Below are 21,278 nucleotides of genomic sequence, written 5' to 3'. Positions count from 1 at the left end.
GTGAGTTGCGCCAATTATATCGTGCCAAGTGATGTCGTGCAATTTGTACCATTCATGTTTCCTTCAAAACTGCTGATCAATCTCCCGCATAGAGTTATATTGTACTTCCCCGGAGAAGCAAATTCCCACAGAGTATTACTCCCCCCGCAGCTTGTACACAGACATCAGTGCAGTGTAGCCAGGCTGCAGATACAACATACAGTGCCACCTAATCACACTCCTCCGGTGCCGGCTTCAGCGCATGCTCTAATTCATTACACGAGGACGCAGATCCAAATCACTCGTAGCTACACTGCTGACCCCTAGTGTATATGAAATGTAACGCAGGTTCATGCGATCATTTATTATATGTAGTTACAACTCTGCTGCCCCCTACTGGGTATAAAGTGTAAGGCAGGATCATGCTTTTATTTTTCGTTTCGTTCTTCCAGTATCAACATGGCGCCCAGTGACGGAGAACCTGCAGATAACGTGATCACTAAGGCTTCCCGCCTGATTGATTCGCATTTGTATCTAGTCCGGGTAGGCAGCATGTCTGCTTCATGATGCTCATTATTGCTTGCGCTGATTTATGAGGAGGATAATATACTTGCATAAAACAAACTCATGTATTATTGTGCGGGGAGATATGTAGTAATACTGGCAGTGCATGCAGCTTTGGTGATCACGTGACAGCGGTATATAGGGGCAGCATGTTATAGTTCCATCTATCAGGTGCAGCTTGGACATCTATTGGGGGAATCTTAAAGATATAAGTATGAAACTGGATCAGGCAGAAGATGCGCCAAATTCACCACAGTATCACACGCTTTATGCCAGACACTTTGGACATTTTTCCTTACGGCTGGCGTTCTTTACATCAGTATTTTGCACCATGAAGGTGGTGCATGCCATTAATAAACTTAGTGCGTTTTACCACTCCTATTAGATACGCACCTTTTTCTAGATACCTTCAAAACTAGGAAGGTGCAGAAAGTGTATAAAACACATAATAAATTTGGCGCACGGAATGAACACAAGTTTTTTTTTATGCATTTTGCTTAGTAAATCTCCCCCATTGTTTTACAAATGGTTCACCAGTCTCTCCAAGGCAGCGTGCGCCAGGTTAATCAACACGGAGCACGTTCACCTAGGGGTCAGACCTGGCATTGGTTTTCTACACTTTTCGAATTCTAAAACTAGGAAATATTTAGTTAAAGAGTCATGCTCGCCATCATCTCGCTGCAGCCTGTGCACTTTTCTTGACGCACGTGGCGCAGGGGCTGAATGCCACATTTTTCAAAGTATTAACCTCAGAAAACCAGCGTTAGTACATTGATAAATCTGCTCGGCAGAGTCTTGTTATGGCACAAATCCTGGCTACGCCGCCATAATTTCAGCCAGTGTGCCCCCATACATAGTTCCACCCAGTGTGCCCCCATACATAGTTCCACCCAGTGTGCCCCCATACATAGTTCCACCCAGTGAGTTCCCCCACAATCATTGGCAGCCAATATACCCAAAAACACATTCTTACATCCGACACCAATATTTGCTGTCAAGGGCAGCCAACAAGCCACAGCTCACGTCACTTCCTTTCCTAAGTGTTTCATTTGGTCAGACTCGCAATTCTGCAGGAGACTTGCCTACCTCGCACGTGATCTTTTTTTCGGGAGACTGCCAGACAGTCCTGGAAGGTTGGGAAATTACATGACTATCTTGTAAGTTTCCCATATACATATAAGGTAGCCGTCCAGCGACAGATATGTTCCCCGATTCCTTCCTGCTGGATGTTATGAGGTCATTACTAGAGGAGAGGGTAGAATTGCAGTTGCCTTTATGTCTAGAAGATTAACTACTCTACCTAGGATATGTCTTGATGTATGTCTATGGGAACCTAGATGGGGTATCTGCATACCTCCCAACCGTCCCGGATATAGCGGGACAGTCCCGTATTCCGGGCGGTGTCCCGCTGTCCCGGTCAGCCATTAGTATGTCCTGGTTTAAACTGTATCTGCATCCTCAGGATGCTAAGTGTGGGGGGGGGGGCACTTTGGGAGGTTTAAACTGCCTGGGGCCACTATGGGGGCATTATACTGTGTGTGGGCAGCTATAGGAGCATTATACTGTGTGGGGGCATATTAAGGGGCATTATACTGTGTGGGCGACAGCTATGGGGCATTATAATGTGTGGTAGCAGCTATGGGTTCATTGATTGAGGGGGCACCAAGACCCTTCTGCCACATAAAAAGACGCTAGTATAATAAATGGCATATGGTGTTGGGGGCCCTTATTTTGCTATTGGGGCTCAGGAGCTTCTGGCTGTGGCTCTAAAAGGAGCCACCGCTCCAGGTATTACTTATGATATAACATTTCTCTAATAAACAATATATACCCAAACTTTGCACATCCCATTTAACTCCAAACACCATGTAGAATGGCTTCCACTGACCTCTAATCCCATCTATGGATAAGGTGTAATAGAACTGGATCACACATATATTAACCCCTTACTGACCAGGCCATTTTGCGCGTTAATGATCAAGGATTATTTTTTGTTTTCTCAAGGTCGCATTCCAAAAGTCGTAGTAACTTTTTTTTTATTCTATCGACATAGCCGTATAAAGGGTTTGTTTTTTGCGGGACGAGTTGAATTTTTGAATTGCACCATTTTTGGATGCTTATACTATATCGATGAACTTTATTTTAAGAGAGAATTGAAAATAAGCAGCTATTCCAGCATGGATTTTCACGTTATATATTTACGCCGTTTACTATGTAGCGTAAATAACATGTTACCTTTAATCGATGGGTCGGCACGATTACGGGGATACTAAATATGTATAGGTTTTATATATTTTCCTACATTTGCACAATAAAAACCCTTTTAGAAAAAAATTACTTACGGGGATCAGTGGTTTATAACAAATCCTAGAATATTATGAAGGAAATAACGCTTCATTCAGGTTCTTATTTTCTACGGAAGGTCATATGTTTATTATCCATGGGCCCATTGTGGAAAGTGTTGATGAATGTTATACACTTGTACTCATTCCTAAAATTTTACTTTTGCAGAATATCAGCACAGGGTTGGCAATAGCTGGCATCATTTTGTGCGCAAGGAGCATAAGACTGGTAAGATAGTTTTATGTTTTTAATGTATAGCTCTACAATTAAATATGTTACAGTCAAGTTCTACCTTTAAACCCAACGCATATATTAGGGCATGACATCATCAGCAATTCCCTAATATATATTTACTAATCAAATTGCAGCCTTTATGGGGTGGGGGTTAATGGAGGATGAAACAACAGCAGAGAAGCTGCTTTTTTGGTACTGTCAGCACAGTGAAGATGTTGCCTGTAGCATCTACAGTATATTCTGTGGTTAGAGAGCAGAGGGGCTTGTGCACACCCAGAACACTTACCTAATTCACTATGACGGCCCTGCAGAGTTAATTGCGGACCGCCCGGACGTGGCTAAACAGATGAGGAAACACGTGGTACAGTTACGTCATTTGTGACGTAACCGGACACTGATAACCGGAAACAGGAACTTAGCTATCGGAGCTAATGGACGGGTCTGCAGAGGAAGTGCCAATTTTGGATTAGCAAGCGGTCACGTGACTGAAGATGGGATACGCCGCTACATTCATCATATCCAACGTAAGTATATTGCAAAGTTACTTGTTTTGCATTGTTTAGTTTAACTAAGGCCTTATTCACACGGACGTGTCCATTTTGCGCGCGCAAAAAATGCTGCGTTTTGTGCGCGCAAAAGGTCCGTGTGGCATCAGCATATGGTGCGTGGCTGCGTGATTTTTGCGCAGCCGACATCATTATGACACTCTGTTTTTATGTTTAAAAACAGAAAAGCACGAGGTGCTTTTCTGTTTTCTTTCATTGTTTTTAGTGCTGTTGCGCGAATCACGCGCGGCACCCGGAAGTGCTTCGGTGTGCCGAGCACGATTTGCACGCACCCATTGACTTCAATGGGTGCGTGCTGCGCGAAACACGGGCAAGTATAGGACATGTCATGAGTTTTATGCAGCACACATACGCTGCGTGAAAATCACTGACAGTCTGAACGGCCCCATTCACTAACATAGGTCCGTGCGACACGCATAGCTCGGATGTATAACACATTCGTGTGAATAAGGCCTTAATGTGATTGTTTGCTTCCGGAAAACCCCTTTAATAATGTAGTTGCCTGCTAAAAGTGACTCCAAGCTAAAACTTCACTTTTTAGGATTCATTCTATATGGGGGTTGTGTCACATGTGTAGCTAATCTTTTTCCACTTTTGTGTGGACTTCTGTGGAGATCTGTATTCAGCGGCAGTATTTTTGGAACCTGAGGTAAGCCTTTCAGAATGTACCCCTTTTGCTAATCAGCTGCCACAATGCCTCCATCAGGCTGGGTTTACACAAGCATGTTCGGTCCGTAAAGGACGGAACGTATTTCGGCCGCAAGTCCCGGACCGAACACAGTACAAGGAGCCGGGCTCCTAACATCATAGTTATGTACGACGCTAGGAGTCCCTGCCTCTCCATGGAACTACTGCCACGTACTGAAATCATGATTACAGTACGGGACAGTTGTCCTGCAGCGAGGCAGGGGCTCCTAGCGTCATATGTAACTATGATGCTAGGAGACCGGCTCCCTGCAGTGTGTTCGGTCCCAGACTTGCGCCCGAATTACGTTCCGTCCTTTACGGACCGAACATCCTCGTGTGACTCCAGCCTAAGGGTATGGTCACACGAGGTCATTACGTCCGTAATTGACGGACGTATTTCAGCTGCAAGTAAAGGACCAAACACACTGCAGGGAGCCGGGCTCCTAGCATCATACTTATGTACGATGCTAGGAGTCCCTGTCTCGCTGCCGGACAACTGTCCCGTACTGTAATCATGTTTTCAGTACAGGACAGTTGTCCTGCGAGGCAGGGACAACTAGCGTCGTACATAACTATGATGCTAGGAGCCCGTCTCCCTGCACTGTGTTCGGTCCGGTACTTGCGGCCGAAATACGTTCGGCAATTACGGACGTAATGACCTCGTGTGAACATACCCTAACAGTGGCAGCCACATTGCAAGCCCTGCTTACAATGCTAGCCACACTGACCCCAAGGTCTGAATGATCCCAAATTTCATCTCATTGGTCAGACGATTGTTACGGGACTTTGTTTGTTCAGAATAAGAATAAATGGGAATTCTTATTCCTAAAAAGAAAGTTTTCTGTGCAACAAATCGAAAAATAATAACTTTTGAAAAGATTTCCTTACATTTGGGCAATGCAGTTTTCTAGGTCCTCTGACAACGCTCTGTATGTGTGTGAGACTGCAAGATGACGTCTCATCCCCAGGGAGAACCCCTTTAGACCAGGATCAGGATTTCTTTAGACCCTTTCTTCCTTTTGAGCCAAAAACTGCATCAACAGTGTGTGTGAGATCGTGGCCTTTAGGCCTTGGTCACACACTGCAGTTTTGTTGTAGCTTTTTTTTTTCTTTTCAAAAATTCAAAGTGTTAACTTGAAAAACCCTTTAAAAAAAGTCACTTGGACAGAAACGCTCATGCAGAAGCTCTCACTCTTTATTATTATTTTTGTTTGGTTTTTTTTTTGCAATTTTCCTCCAGGTAACAAAATTTACAAGTGCTAAAGACATCCCAGAACAATTTATAAAGAAGAATGTGAAACTCCGTGGAAAAATAGTTCGTGTAACTGAAGAAACAATAGAAATTGATCACATTCCGATCAGTCTACCGATTCTGAGATCTTTACAGAAGAGATGTAAGAATTTGTAATATTAAGTATATACCTTGCATCCTAATAATGCGAATTATGTATTTTTTGTGTTGTGTTTTGTTCAGACAACAAGATCCCTTTTCTCCCCAAGAAAGAACAGCTGCCGCCAACTGCAAACGCCCATACACTTTATCAACAAAAAGCAGTGCAAAGATATTGTTAACCCCTCAACACATTATGACGTGACTGTACACCATGATGGCGAGGCGTAATGTGCAGTGGGATGTTTATTACAAAAAAAAAAGTATCCAGACGTACAGTCCTGACCAAAAGACTGACACAAATTGTGTTTTTCACAAAGTTTGCTGCTTCAGTTTTTATAGTGGCAATTTGCATTAACCCGTTAGTGATCGGCCCATAGTCTTTTTACGTCGGTCACTAAGGGGCCTTATTCCGATGCCATAGACTTTTTACGTCGTGGCATCGGAATAAGTAAACAGAGCAGGGAGCTGTCAAATCTCCCTGCTCTCAGCTGCTAGAGGTAGCTGGGGGCGTCCCTGCTCTGCCGGGTGAGATCGATATAAGTATCGATCTCACCCGTGCCCAATAACGTGCGCCGCATCTGAGTTGTTTTGGAGAGAGGGAGGGAGGGAGCTCTCTCTCTCTCCCACCGACACCCGGCGATAAGATCGCCGAGTGTCAGTGTCTGCGATGGCAGCCGGGGGCCTAATAAAGGCCCCCAGGTCTGCCTGGAGCGACTACCTGCTAGATCATGCCGCTGGCATGACCTAGCAGATGCCTGTCCGTTTAAAACGGACAGGCATAATACACTGCAATACAGAAGTATTGCAGTGTATTATAATAGCGATCGGAGGATCGCATAGTGAAGTCCCCTAGTGGGACTAGTAAAAAAAAAAGTTTAATAAAGTTCATTAAAAAAAAATGAAAAACCCACTTTTTCCCCCTTACAAACTGCTTTAGTATTAAAAAACCAAAATAAAGTTAAAAAGTTACACATATTTAGTATCGCTGCGTCCGTAACGACCCCGACTATAAAGCTATTACATTACTTAACCCGCACGGTGAACGCCGTAAAAAAATTAAATAAAAAACGTCGAAAAAATTGCTGTTTTCTGTGAAACCTGACTTTAAAACAAAATGTGATCAAAAAGTCGCATTTACTCCAAAATGGTACCAATAAAAACTACAAGTCTTCCCGCAAAAAAAAAGCGCTCATATAACTGCATCGGCGAAAAAATAAAAACGTTACGGCTTTTCAAATATGGAGACACAAAAACAAATAATTTTAAAAAAAATGCGTTTTTACTGTGTAAAAGTAGTAAAACATACAAAAACTATACAAATTTGGTATCGTTGCAATCGTAACAACCCGCTGAATAAACTTATTGTGTTATTTATACCACACGGTAAACGGCGTAGATTTAGGACGCAAAAAAGAGTGGCAAAATTTAAGATTTTTTTCTATCCCCCCCAAAAAAAAGTTCAATAAATAATATGTACCTCAAAATGGTGCTATTAAAAAATACAACTTGTCCCGCAAAAAACAAGACCTTACACAGCTATGTTGATGCAAAAATAAAAGAGTTATAGCTCTTGGAATGCGACGATGGAAAAACTTAAAAAATGGCCTGGTCATTAAGGTCTAAAATAGGCTGGTCATTAAGGGGTTAAAGGATAATTAAACTTTCAAAAACCTTTTGATTGGTGGGGGTCTGAGCACTGAGACCCCACTTAGGCTATGTTCACACGGAGTATTTTGGGGGAGGAATATCTGCCTCAAAATTCCGTTTGGAACTTTGAGGCAGATATTCCTCTCCCTGCACGCCGATTTTCGCGGCGATTATCGCGCCGTTTTTCGCCCACGGCCATTGAGCGCCGCGGGCATAAAACAGCGAGAAATACGCTTTCTCCTGCCTCCCATTGAAGTCAATGGGAGGTCAGAGGCGGAAGCGCCCGAAGATAGGGCATGTCGCTTCTTTTTCCCGCGAGGCAGTTTTACTGCTCGCGGGAAAAAGACACCGACGCCTCCCATTGAAATCAATGGGAGGCGTTCTCGGGCCGTTTTTGCCGAGTTTTGCGACGCGGTTTCCGCGTCAAAAAACTCGGCAAAATACCCCGTGTGAACATAGCCTAAGGGAGCTCAGCCCTCATCCAAGCGCTTCTGCCGCTTCGTTATATCGATCGTTGGAGGTCTCAGTGCTCAGACCCAGTTATGAACTTAGATGTGATCGATAACAGGTGAATCCTTCGTGTCAGACCTGACGGATACAGGTTTTATCTCATTCCCGATCATTGTCCTGTGTAAACAGGGCAACGATCAGCCGATGAACGAGCAATCGCTCGTTCAGCGGCTGATCGTATCGTTTATGCAGCATGAAATGTGATCGTTGTCGGCAGCACATCTCCCTGTGTAAACATGCCAACATGAAGATAGAAATTTATTTGGACAAGCGATCGTAGTAATGATCGCTCCTCCTCAAACAGCTGTCTCGTTGATCGGTGTTCGTTTACACGGCCCATGTTAGTGTTGGGTTGATCATATTTCTGGTGCCACTACTGCACAAAAGAAGCAAGATACTTCTAGATTATTCTGTTAAGATTAGATAGTATTCTATTAAGATTGGATAGCCTATTAGATTACATAACTTAATTTATTTGAGGAATATTGTGTTTTTTATGTATTAGTACAATAGTTGTGAGTTAACCAGTTGAGTCAATTGAATTCTTTTAAACTCCACAGGGCATGGGCATGGCAGCCTACTGGTCCGACTTGCTGGAGTAGAATTAACGCAGAATGGCAAGATATGGTTACAAAATAATCTTCAACCCTCACAAATTCTATGGTTTCAGTTACTCACCAGAGAAGACTCAATGCTAGACTGCTTTGTCTTCATCAACAGGGTAAGGGTCTACTAGCATTGCCAAAATATACTGCTGGTTTAGTATGCCCTCTACAGTAGACAACTCTGTAATATGTATCAATGAAAATGGAGTGAATAGTTCTAAAAGAGTCTTTCCACTGAGTTGTTAATACTTTTGTTACCACGAGCACATTGGGATCATGCACAGCGCGTGTAGAAAACCACAAGAGTTTTTTTTTTATAGTTTACTATTTTACTGAGTAAAGTCATTTTTATTGTATTAAAAGGGGATTTTATTTTTTTCATTTTTAACAATATTTTTTTTATTACACTTTATTTTGTAATAGTCCCACCAGGAAATTGTATCTGCAAACGGTTGATCGCTTGTATAATGCTATGGAATACTTGGTATTCCAAAGCATTATTGACTATCAGTCTTACACTGGGAGGCAATCTTTTAGGGCATGCAATCTGGTGTGGCCTAATAGACCGCTACCAATCTTAGATCTGGGGACCTTTGTTAGGCCCCAGACTGCCGTGGTAACTCATTGGCATGGCAACAAATAGGATGCTATTGTTATAGTATGAATGGGCTGACAGAGGGTGCTTCCTACCTCTGTCATAATCCTAAGGTGCTGCAGTCACTATTGACCGCGGCATCTAAAGGGTTGATTGACCGGTATCAGAAGTAACCCTGATCTCTGGCGTTAGGGTAAGGCCACACAGAGCAGCATTGATGATGGCACCCTGTTCAGCACGTAGGTCAAACGGTTTGTTAATGTACGCACATTGTTGCGGGTAAAACAGCTGTTTACCTGCAAAAATGTGTGGCCATTAATGAATGAATTATGGCCGATCAATACTGATCGTGGTATACAAAGGGAGAGACTGAGAAATCCCTGTGATGCGGTTGGAGCTCAAATCTTGTTTAAAAAGACAGCCCATGGTCCATTGAAGGACACCAGGACTGTCTAATTATATTGCCTTTGGTTAGGGCATACTTAGGTTAAAAAAAATTGTAAAAAACAAAACATGGCCACACATTTTTTTACAATAAATAATATGTATTAAATAAAAGTCCCAAGACATAAAATACTATACACATATTTGGTAACCATGCAACTGTAAGAACCTCTATAATACATTTATAATATTACTTGATGATGATCAGTGTTCGGCGTATTTATTTTTTTAACTGTTACGGATTTGCTTTTTTATGCATTTTTCTTAATATAAAAATTTATTTAAATGAAGCGTTAATGTATATGTTCCAAAAAATAAAAACGTCATGACTGCCAGGATGCAAAGAGGCAAAGTCAAAATTGTTCATGTCCTCAAGGCTAAAATTTTCCCGGTCCTTAAGGGGTTAATGCACATGTTTTCCTTAGAAAACAGTTCTATTGGTGACCAAGGCTTTCGGATTATGGTAGATTCGCACACTGCAGATTTGTTGCAGATATTCCTGTCACTGTTCTATCCAGTCATCTCAATGGGGCTTGCAGAAATTTATTGCACATACTGAGCAAACCTAAATTCTGGAATTTTTCAGTCGCAGAAATTACTGCAACGAATCTGCTGCATGTGTATATACCCTAAAGCCTCCTTCACACGCACTCCATGCATTTCAAGAGGTATGTGTTTTTAGTGGCATTTCAAATTTCTATAAAGATGCCCTTGATAAAATGCCAGAAAAAAATGCCATATCTAGTGTAGGCTGCATTTTTTTATAAAAAAAACAAAACACCGCAAACCACACACTAGTGTTAGATGACTTTACAATATTTTACTATAGACTTTATCTGGGTGCAGCATTTTTAACAAAAAAAGATACAGAGAAAAACAACACTGAAAATACTCATGTGTGAAACCTGCCTAAGGGTGTGAAAACACAAGAGTGATATGTTGCGTAAAAGTACACCGCGTACCTGTCCTAGAAGCCGCAGGGAATTCCACTCGAAAAACCGCACCAAATTGTGGTGCAGTTTTTCGGGCTGCATGTCCGCTGCGTAAATTCTGCAGGAATTAAAAGAAAAGTTTAGACTTCCCCCGACCGTAGTCATGGCGACGCGTCCCTCTCTTTTGAGCGTAGCCTCCTGGGATGACGCTGTAGTCCATATAACTGCTACAGCTTTTTATTGGCTACAGCAGTCACATAGGATGAAACGTCATCACAGGAGGCCAGGCTGCGCTCAGAAGAGAGGATCACGTCACTATGAATACGGCCGGGGTAAGTATAATCTGTTTTATTAATTTCAAATAAAAAATAGCTTTTCTTCTGCCACTTGCGCAAAAGTCGAAACACATGACTCTTTGTTGCGTGTTGTAACTCCCTATTGAATTCAATGGGGAAAACCCACAACAGAAGAGCAGCGATTCCGCAGTATAAGTTGACATGCTGCAGCTTAAAAAAACACAGCAGGTCAATTTATAAATGTTTTTTCAGCTGATTTTTTCCACTGTGTGCGGATGGGATTTCACACTGCTCCTACATCCACACTTTTGCTAGTGTATTAGGCATCATTTACACGAGCGTAATATACGCACGTGCGACGCGCGTGCTTTTCACGCGTGTCGTACGCACCTATATTACTCTATGGGGCAGTGCAGACAGTCCGTGGGTTTTGCGCAGCGTGAGTGCGCTGCGTAAAACTCACGACATGTTCTATCTTTCAGCTTTTTTCGCGCATCACGCACCCATTGAAGTCAATGGGTGCGTGAAAACCACTCAGGTCGCAACAGCTGTCAAACTCTGAATGTAAACAGAAAAGCACCACGTGCTTTTCTGTTTACAAACATCCAAACGGAGTGTCAAAATGATGGCGGCTGCGAGAAAATCTCGCAGCCGCGCATCATACACTGATGACACACGCAGCTGTTAAGTGCCTTTTGCGCACACAAAACGCCGCATTTTTTGCGTGCGCAAATCGCACACGCTCGTGTAAATCAGGCCTTACGCTGTGGATTTTCCGCAGTGAAATCCGTAGCGGAAAATCCTGAGTGTGTTCCTATCCTAAGAGTGCAGGGATGTCTGAGAAAAGAAAAAAGTACACAGCGCCACATGGTGCAAGATAAACCTTGATAGGTAGGGTAATAGATAGCAAGGGTAAGTTGTTGCACTCACAGTAAGAGCTTGTACTGGCAGGTACAGCTTAGGGATGTAAGCAGTGTTGTAACAAGGTTGCAGCTTTCAGTATCCAGGTACCGGCAACAATAGTATTGTGCCGCGAGTGAATAGCAGTAAAAAAGAGTATATATGTTTTCAAAAAAACATATATGTTAAAACTGGATATTTTGAGAAAGCGCTACACAATTGGATTAGTAGAATGATGCATATGGTAGATTTATTGCATAAAAAGAAAGGCAACGCGTTTCAAAGCAGAACATGCGTCTTCATCAGGCCAATAATAGGTCTATTATAAAGGACCACCAGTCTGATAAAAGTCTGCTGACATACTGTCTACTGTATATGCTGCACAAATTGACTTTTAGTCAGGCCAAAAACATTTTTTATATGACTTTGAATGGGAATTGTTCAATGATTCAGAAATGTGTAGGTTTCACACATATTGTATAATTCCACACTCCAATGTACCGGGAAAATTCAGCTTTTGTGAGATGCACATTTCATACACCCAAATGTTTAAATTATCCAGTTACAGTATACATTTTGACCACACTTCTGACATTCTGGGTAAAATCCTAGCAAAAATCACTGTAAGGCCTCATGCACACGGCCATGCCGGTAATCACGGCCCGCAATTGCGGGCACGGCCGACAGCCGCATTTGCTTGTTGTGCTCCCATACAAAGTATGGGAGCACGGCTTGTAAAAAACGAAAAGTATGCTCCATAATTCCCGACACGGTTCTACGGCACGGACACCTATCCGTAGCGATACGGAAAGGTGTCCACGGCAAATAGAACCGGGTGGGTCCGTAATTGCGGACCGTATTGTGGTCCGCAATTATGGAGATTTGTTACGGTCGTGTGCATGGGGCCTAAAAGCTGTCAGGAGTGTTGCAATTTTTGGTTTTGTTTTATGCTTGTCAGTGCATATAACTGGTTTGCGACTCTATTTTGGTTTCCGGACAGAGGTCATTTCTACACATAAACTACATGAGATTATCATATCAATATAAATAATAAACTTTCAGAAACTTGTTTTTGCTGATTTCCTAGGGCTCAGCTGTAACCTTGCCAGCATAGTTTACTTTCCTTTCCAGGTGTCTCACCTGGAGCATGGGATGAATGCATTCGTTTTAATAATTACATGTAATGTGAAAAAAAAAATGTTGTTATAATATGAAATAAGTTGACACTTTTGCATTTTTACCTAGTTTACACTTTGCATTTTTAATGCTGTTTTTCTTTTATCAAAACTAGGAATGACTACTTTAAAAAAAACAATGCATTAAAAAACTCCAAAACGGCAAACTAGGACTGAAGCTGATGACAGAGAAGGGAAAGCTGATACTTTGGTTTTAGATGGAGGATTTTTTTTTTCTTTGCCTAAGTTTGTCTTATTAAAACTAAAGACCAGAGCAATACAGTATCAGAAATAGTACAGAATTATAGTATTCCACAACTACCGTTAAAAGTAGATATTGTATCACAAATAAAGTACCATCTTTGGAGGAAGATTAAAAGTGGACAGTAAATGACCATCTTACCCCCCGAAAAAAGTACTCATCCATAGTCCCAGCTGCAAAGATAGTCACGTTTTATTGTTTTTTCTGGGTTCTCTATACAGTAGAGTGGAACTGGCAGAGAACATTATTATATTTTGGATTCATCCCGTTACTCTATTTTTCAAAAAATTCTCACCTCTGTAGGTTCTAAAAATCTGTTTTTTATTCTAAAGCTTAGTTTCAGATATTAATAGTATGATTTGTTTGGCCTCTTCACAGGGAGGTTTCATCAATGACTGTCTGAATGTGGTACTATTAAAAGAAGGACTGGGAAGAACAGCTCATATTCGGGGCGTACATCAGGAGCCAGGACACCACTGGGCATTTTACAAAAGACTACTTCAAGCGGAAGTCAAGGCACAGAAGGCAGGAAAAGGTCTCTGGAAACAAGAGAGCCAGCTTAACATGCTGACCAATAAAATGCTCAGTAATAGAATTGTTCAGTATATGAAGCAATTCACCAGTTTCATGACAAAGTACTGGAAAAAAATCAAGTCATGAATATGTACTTGTATGCCTGTATTGTATCTCTATATGCAGCATGACGGCACTAGGCTCCGGAGTACATTTTTAGTCCATCTGGATAGCTGCATTTTGACAGTACACACATGAATTATTCCTGCCTAGCTCTTCATACATCTAGATACTCTTTGTACATTCAAGGGATGAAACCATTTGTGGAACTACTTCACTCCTCTTGACTGTTTTAAACCTACTCTCTACACTTGCTAGAAGATAGGGGTTTACTTTGAATGTGATCATCAATATTATGTCAGGGATTTTACTGTGCAGTTCTCGATTAATCAAAGCCATGGCACACACAGTGGTAAGTGAAAAGGCTTTTCCACCTTGGACAACCATTTTCCGTTAGGTAGGTCCACCAGCCCTAAAAGGGCCGATGGACATGGGTTGTCCAAAGCAAGCAACTCCTCTAATGTAGATGTGGAAAGTTAACGTAAAGTACTCTAGCGACCAAGACAGTGTTGGGTTATACCCATATATTGTTTATACACGGATGTATATATACAGTTTATATGCTATTAATCCATAGTAAATTTAGTGATAAATGTAAATTTTAGTCACTATGGTCCACTGTATCAGTGTGTTTTTCGCTTATTTTCTCTTATGTTAATAACACAGAAGCACATACTTCTTAATTTTGGTTTATTGATGTTTGGGCACAATGTAATTTATGGTAAAATGCAGAATTCTTTTGAAATAATGGCACTCATATCTATGCTTATTTCTTGTCCCTCCTGAAGATCAGTGTAACGGCTTGGACTTTAGAGAATTATAGAATTTGGTGGTTGGATAGTCAAGTTCAAAAAGACCAGTGATATAAGAGAGGGAGCTCTATACTAAAAAAATAAAGAGGGGCTCTCCTCCTGTGCTAAGAGAGTAATAAGGTAACTTGAAGTTACCTTATTACAGGGACTTCCACATTTTTATACTACTGATATGTCTACTGTCTTATGTGACAGTGGAATAACTGGGCCACATCAGACACCAGTACCCAGGTGCAACAGCAACCTTAGTACCTCACATACTTATTGTAATGTCGGGGTAGGGAGACAGACAGGTGAGCCCTAATCTACCCGCCACTCAGTCCCTGTCTACTTGCAACGACCCGCCCTAGGCGACGGGGTACAACTGGGCGACGGTCCCTACACTCAATAGGTGCACAACAGACAAGGGTACAAAGAAGCCAGGGAAATGGGGAAGCTGCCCACGGGGACACCGTGAGCAACAAGCGAAGTGAACGAGCCGAGTCAAACCAGGAGATGAGCGAGGTACAAAAACGCAGAGCAGAAGAGTGGTCAGTAAAGCCAAGGTCAATCACAAGCAGAGGATCAGTAGTTCAAGAAGCTGCAGAAGGGCCAGGAAACCAGCAGAGAAAAATCACAAGCAAAGAAGGAACAGGAAAGGCAGATATAAATAGACAGAGGGCGGGAGCTAGCTCCGTCTGGCCAGGCTGTGATAGGCTCTCCCATTCCTAAGCCTGCCATCCTGGGTGGTGGAAGATGGAGTCAGTCTCACAGACATAGAAGCAGGTGCAGACTGATTAAATATGGGCGTCGACACAGAAGTTGTGTCTGGCAGATCCTTTACAGTACCACCCCCCCTTTTATGAGGGGCCACCGGACCCTTTCTAGGTGGACCTGGTTTATTGGGGAAACGAAGGTGGAACCTCCTGAGCAATACCCCAGCGTGAACATCCCGGGCAGGTACCCAAGTCCTCTCCTCAGGCCCGTATCCCCTCCAATGGACCAGGTACTGGAGGGAGCCTTGGACCATCCTGCTGTCCACAATCTTGGCCACCTCGAATTCTACCCCCTCAGGGGTGAGAACAGGGACCGGAGGTTTCCTCGAGGGAGCCAAGGACGGGGAGCAGCGTTTAAGGAGGGAGGCATGAAACACGTTGTGTACTCGAAAAGACGGGGGCAACTCCAGTCGGAAGGAGACAGGGTTAAGGACTTCAATTACCTTGTATGGCCCTATAAACCGGGGAGCAAACTTCTTGGACGGGACTTTAAGGCGCAAATTTTTTGACGATAGCCACACCAGATCCCCGACCACAAACAAGGGGTTAGCAGAACGTCTTCTATCTGCCTGAGTCTTTTGTATGCTCTGGGACGCCTCTAGGTTCTTCTGAACCTGGGCCCAGACTGTGCACAGTTCCCGATGAACGACATCTACCTCGGGATTGTTGGAACTACCAGGTGAAACGGAGGAGAATCGTGGATTAAACCCAAAATTACAGAAAAAGGGGGAGACCCCTGACGAGTTACTGACCTGGTTATTAAGGGAAAATTCGGCGAGGGGAATGAATGAGACCCAATCATATTGACAGTCAGAGATAAAACACCTTAAATATTGTTCTAGAGACTGGTTAGTCCTCTCCGTTTGGCCATTAGTTTCAGGATGGAAGGCAGAGGAGAAGGACAGATCAATCTCCAACTTTTTACAGAAGGCTCTCCAAAACAATGAAACAAATTGTACCCCTCTGTCAGAAACAATATTGACAGGGACCCCATGGAGACGCAGGATGTGTTTGACGAACAAGGTAGCTAACGTCTTCGCATTGGGTAGTTTCTTGAGGGGCACAAAGTGGCACATCTTACTGAAACGGTCTACTACAACCCACACCACCGACTTGCCTTGAGATGGAGGCAAATCGGTGATGAAATCCATGGAGATATGGGTCCAAGGTCTCTGGGGAATGGGCAAAGAACATAGTAAGCCCGCTGGTCGGGACCTGGGAGTCTTGGACCTAGCACAAACTTCACAAGCGGCGACGTAGGCCTTAACGTCTTTGAGCAACCCAGGCCACCAATAGTTTCTGGCAATGAGGTGCTTGGTACCCAGGATGCCCTGATGGCCAGATAGTGCAGAATCATGATTTTCCCTAAGTACCCTTAGCCGGCATTGCAGGGGAACAAACAGATTGTTCTCAGGAAGGTTCCCGGGAGCTGAACCTTGATCAGCCGCAATTTCAGAGACTAAATCGGAATCAATAGAGGAAAGGATTATACCTGGATGCAAAACACAAGCAGGATCTTCCTCCGAAGGAGGGTTGGCCATGAAGCTACGCGACAGTGCATCAGCCTTAATATTTTTAGACCCAGCCCTATAGGTGACCAAAAAGTTGAATCTGGTAAAAAATAACGCCCATCGAGCTTGTCTCGGGTTTAGCCTCCGGGCAGATTCTAGGAAAACCAGATTCTTGTGGTCGGTAAGGACCGTTACCTGGTGCCTAGCCCCCTCCAGGAAGTGGCGCCACTCTTCAAATGCCCATTTAATGGCTAAGAGTTCGCCGTTGCCAATATAGTTACTCTCAGTGGGCGAAAACTTCCTGGAGAAGTAGGCACAGGGGCGGAGATGGGTGAGGGACCTGGTACCCTGGGACAAGACAGCCCCCACTCCCACCTCGGACGCGTCAACCTCCACGATAAATGGCTCCATTTGCTTGGGCTGAACCAGCACTGGGGCCGAGATAAAGCACTTCTTAAGGACCTCAAAAGCCTGGACAGCCTCAGGAGGCCAGTGGAGGAGATCAGCACCTTTGCGAGTGAGATCCGTAAGAGGCTTAGCGATGACCGAGAAGTTAGCAATAAATCTCCTGTAATAATTAGCGAACCCCAGGAAGCACTGTAACGCCTTCAAGGAGGCAGGTTGGACCCATTCCGCCACAGCCTGGACCTTGGCGGGGTCCATGCGGAATTCATGAGGAGTGAGGATTTGACCCAAAAACGGTATCTCCTGCACCCCAAACACACAATTTTCGGTCTTAGCAAACAGTTTGTTTTCCCGAAGGGCCTGGAGCACCCTCCTGACATGCTCAATGTGGGAGGACCAGTCCTTGGAAAACACAAGTATGTCATCAAGGTACACTACAAGAAATAACCCCAGGTAGTCTCTTAAAATCTCATTTATGAAATTCTGGAAGACCGCGGGAGCATTACACAACCCAAAGGGCATGACGAGGTATTCGAAATGACCTTCGGGCGTGTTAAACGCAGTCTTCCACTCATCCCCCTCTTTGATGCGGATAAGGTTATAAGCCCCCCGTAGATCAAACTTAGAGAACCATTGGGCCCCCTGAACCTGAATAAAGAGATCAGGAATCAGAGGAAGGGGATACTGGTTCCTTACAGTGACCTTATTCAAGCTTCGGTAGTCAATGCATGGCCTAAGACCACCATCCTTCTTCCCTACGAAGAAGAAGCCAGCACCTACCGGAGAAGTAGAGGGGCGAATGTAACCCTTGGCCAGGCATTCCTGGATATACTCTCTCATGGCTTCACGTTCGGGACAAGAGAGATTAAATATCCTACCCTTAGGGAGCTTAGCTCCTGGTACCAAATCAATTGCACAATCGTATTCTCTATGAGGTGGTAACACTTCGGAGGCCTCCTTAGAGAAAACATCAGCGAAGTCCTGAACAAACTCAGGTAGAGTGTTCACCTCCTCAGGGAGAGAAATAGAATTAACAGAAAAACATGACGTCATGCATTCATTACCCCATTTGGTAAGCTCCCCAGTATTCCAGTCAAACGTGGGATTATGCAACTGCAACCAGGGAAGGCCTAAAACCAAATCGGACGATAATCCCTGCATCACCAGTACAGAGCACTGCTCCAAATGCATGGAGCCAACAAGGAGTTCAAAAACGGGTATGCTGTGTAAAATAACCATTAGCAAGAGGAGTGGAGTCGATACCCACTACCGGGACAGGTTTAGGCAAATCAATTAATGGCATAGCTAGAGACATAGCAAATTCCACAGACATAATATTAGCAGAAGACCCTGAATCCACGAAGGCACTGCCGGTAGCAGACCTACCACCAAAAGAGACCTGAAAGGGAAGCAAGATTTTATTACGTTTCATATTTACGGGAAATACCTGTGCGCCCAAGTGACCTCCCCGATGGTCACTTAGGCGCGGAAGTCCTTCCGGCTGCTTATTCTTACGCCTAGGACAGTTGTTCACTTGATGCTTATCATCCCCACAGTAGAAGCAGAGACCATTCTTCATGCGGAACTCTCTACGTTGTTGGGGGGACACGGAGGCCCCGAGTTGCATAGGTACCTCCAAGTCTTCCGTGGAAGAATGAAGCAAAGGAACCTCGGGAGGCATCATGGGTGAGTCAGAGGAGAAAACACAAATACGTTCAAGTCGTCGTTCCCTGAGACGTCGGTCAAGTCGTACCGCTAAAGCCATAACCTGATCTAGGGAGTCAGAAAAGGGATAGCTAACTAGCAGGTCTTTCAGGGCGTTCGACAGACCCAATCTAAACTGGCACCTTAAGGCAGGGTCATTCCACCGAGAAGCTATGCACCACTTCCTAAAGTCAGAGCAATACTCCTCAACAGGTCTCTTACCCTGACGTAAGGTCACCAGCTGACTCTCGGCAAAGGCAGTCTTGTCAGTCTCGTCATAAATGAGCCCGAGAGCAGAAAAGAAAAGATCAACGGAGGAAAGTTCAGGGGCGTCAGGAGCCAAGGAGAAGGCCCATTCTTGGGGACCGTCCTGGAGCCGGGACATAATTATACCCACCCGCTGGCTCTCAGAACCAGAGGAGTGGGGCTTTAAGTGAAAATAGAGCCTACAACTTTCCCGAAAGGAGAAAAAGGTCTTCCGGTCCCCTGAGAACCGGTCGGGCAACTTGAGGTGGGGTTCAAGAGGTGAGGTGAGGGGCACTACCAGGGTAGCATCAGGCTGGTTGTCCCTCTGAGCCAGGACCTGGACCTGTAGGGAGAGGCCCTGCATTTGCTGAGCCAGGGTCTCAAGGGGGTCCATAGTAGTGTCAGGGACCAGGGTAGACTAGGTATATGGGCTTGTGATTATGTAATGTCGGGGTAGGGAGACAGACAGGTGAGCCCTAATCTACCCACCACTCAGTCCCTGCCTACTTGCAACGACCCGCCCTAGGCGACGGGGTACAACTGGGCGACGGTCCCTACACTCAATAGGTGCACGACAGACAAACAGACAAGGGTACAAAGAAGCCAGGGAAATGGGGAAGCTGCCCACGGGGACACCGTGAGCAACAAGCGAAGTGAACGAGCCGAGTCAAACCAGGAGATGAGCGAGGTACAAAAACGCAGAGCAGAAGAGTGGTCAGTAAAGCCAAGGTCAATCACAAGCAGAGGATCAGTAGTTCAAGAAGCTGCAGAAGGGCCAGGAAACCAGCAGAGAAGAATCACAAGCAAAGGAGGAACAGGAAAGGCAGATATAAATAGACAGAGGGCGGGAGCTAGCTCCGTCTGGCCAGGCTGTGATAGGCTCTCCTACTCCTAAGCCTGCCATCCTGGGTGGTGGAAGATGGAGTCAGTCTCACAGACATAGAAGCAGGTGCAGACTGATTAACTATGGGCGTCGACACAGAAGTTGTGTCTGGCAGATCCTTTACACTTATGCACCTAAAACTGCACCCAGTGGTGTCACTAAACTGGAATAATCCTTACAGTTATGGCATAGAACATGGATAATGCACACAGCAATAATCCTACCCCAGTGATACTGAACACTGTAAAGTCACATCAGATATAATAAACACAGGGATGTCAAAATACAGAGATAATAAGAATAGTACATAGCACATGGGTAATGATCAAAGTGATACCACAAAAGGTAAATAACAAAAACTGATGTCACAATACATAGATAATAAACACTATGAAGTCTTTGAAAAGAGGTTATTGCACACAGTGATGCCACAGTATGGGAATGCTCACCGTGTTGTTACAGCATGGGTAAAATTAACATATTGATGTCACAGCTAATGGTTAAGGACCACAATTATGTCACAGCACAAGGATAATAAGCACATTGTCATGGTTAGGCCTTGGGACAGGATCATGGACCCACTATGTCACTATTGGATTTAGCTAGGCTAAACTGGGTGGCGCAGTCTGAGAGATTTTGCTGTTTACCTTAAAATGCCCCTCACGGGGTATGGATTTTGTGCAGGGAATCCGCAGATCACATTACCAAGAGTAGTCTCCAATAGAAACCGCTGACAGCTTATAAATGGTATTAACGAAGCGGGGTACCAGAATCAATAAATGGAAACATGATTGTAGAAATCCGAGGTCAGGGCTGGCAGAGTTTATGCAACACGATAAGACAGATACAGGCAGCAATCCTAAGACAGTCAGGAAACAGTCAAGGTGCAACCCAAAATAACAAAACTAACATGATCTAAAAAGCTTTCTTACTCAGGCAAGAAGTGGCAGTTCTGAGCAGGTTTATATAATCACAGATGATCAACCACATGCACTGACCAGGCCTCCCCCTATGTAGCAAAAATTGTACGCGCCACTATGGAGAGGCTGGCGGCTGTGAGACAAGGAGAAGATATTGGCTGAACAGATATGCACAGAGGCAGGCATCCAATTAAACACATCATCCTAAATATAATGTTAATAATGAAAACTGATGTCACAGTACAGAGGGAATGAACGCAGTAATTTAACAGTACAG

At 44.0% G+C, this 21,278-nt stretch overlaps 1 protein-coding gene across 1 annotated transcript; it reads left to right on the top strand.

Moving 5' to 3' along the window:
- The first annotated feature begins 406 nt into the window (after positions 1–406).
- On the top strand, positions 407–14,388 carry C4H3orf33 (chromosome 4 C3orf33 homolog). Its single transcript, XM_075864013.1, has 5 exons — positions 407–522; positions 3,055–3,114; positions 5,614–5,767; positions 8,484–8,644; positions 13,511–14,388. The coding sequence occupies exons 1-5, from the start codon at positions 439–441 to the stop codon at positions 13,790–13,792; spliced, it is 741 nt and encodes a 246-aa protein (XP_075720128.1). The 5' UTR covers positions 407–438; the 3' UTR covers positions 13,793–14,388.
- Positions 14,389–21,278: the final 6,890 nt, after the last annotated feature.

This window comes from Rhinoderma darwinii, chromosome 4 (genome assembly GCF_050947455.1).
Source record: "Rhinoderma darwinii isolate aRhiDar2 chromosome 4, aRhiDar2.hap1, whole genome shotgun sequence".
NCBI classification, from domain to species: Eukaryota; Metazoa; Chordata; class Amphibia; order Anura; family Rhinodermatidae; genus Rhinoderma; species Rhinoderma darwinii.
The sequence above is the reverse complement of the archived record's forward strand: the minus strand, read 5'-3'. Positions and strand labels throughout refer to the sequence as shown.

Excerpts from the sequence above, each read along its gene's own strand:
- C4H3orf33 (XM_075864013.1), top strand. The coding sequence starts at position 439 with ATGGCGCCCAGTGACGGAGAACCTGCAGATAACGTGATCACTAAGGCT. Across the intron at positions 5,768-8,483 it reads GAGATCTTTACAGAAGAGAT|GGCATGGGCATGGCAGCCTA; the intron begins GTAAGAATTTGT and ends TAAACTCCACAG. Across the intron at positions 8,645-13,510 it reads GCTTTGTCTTCATCAACAGG|GGAGGTTTCATCAATGACTG; the intron begins GTAAGGGTCTAC and ends GCCTCTTCACAG.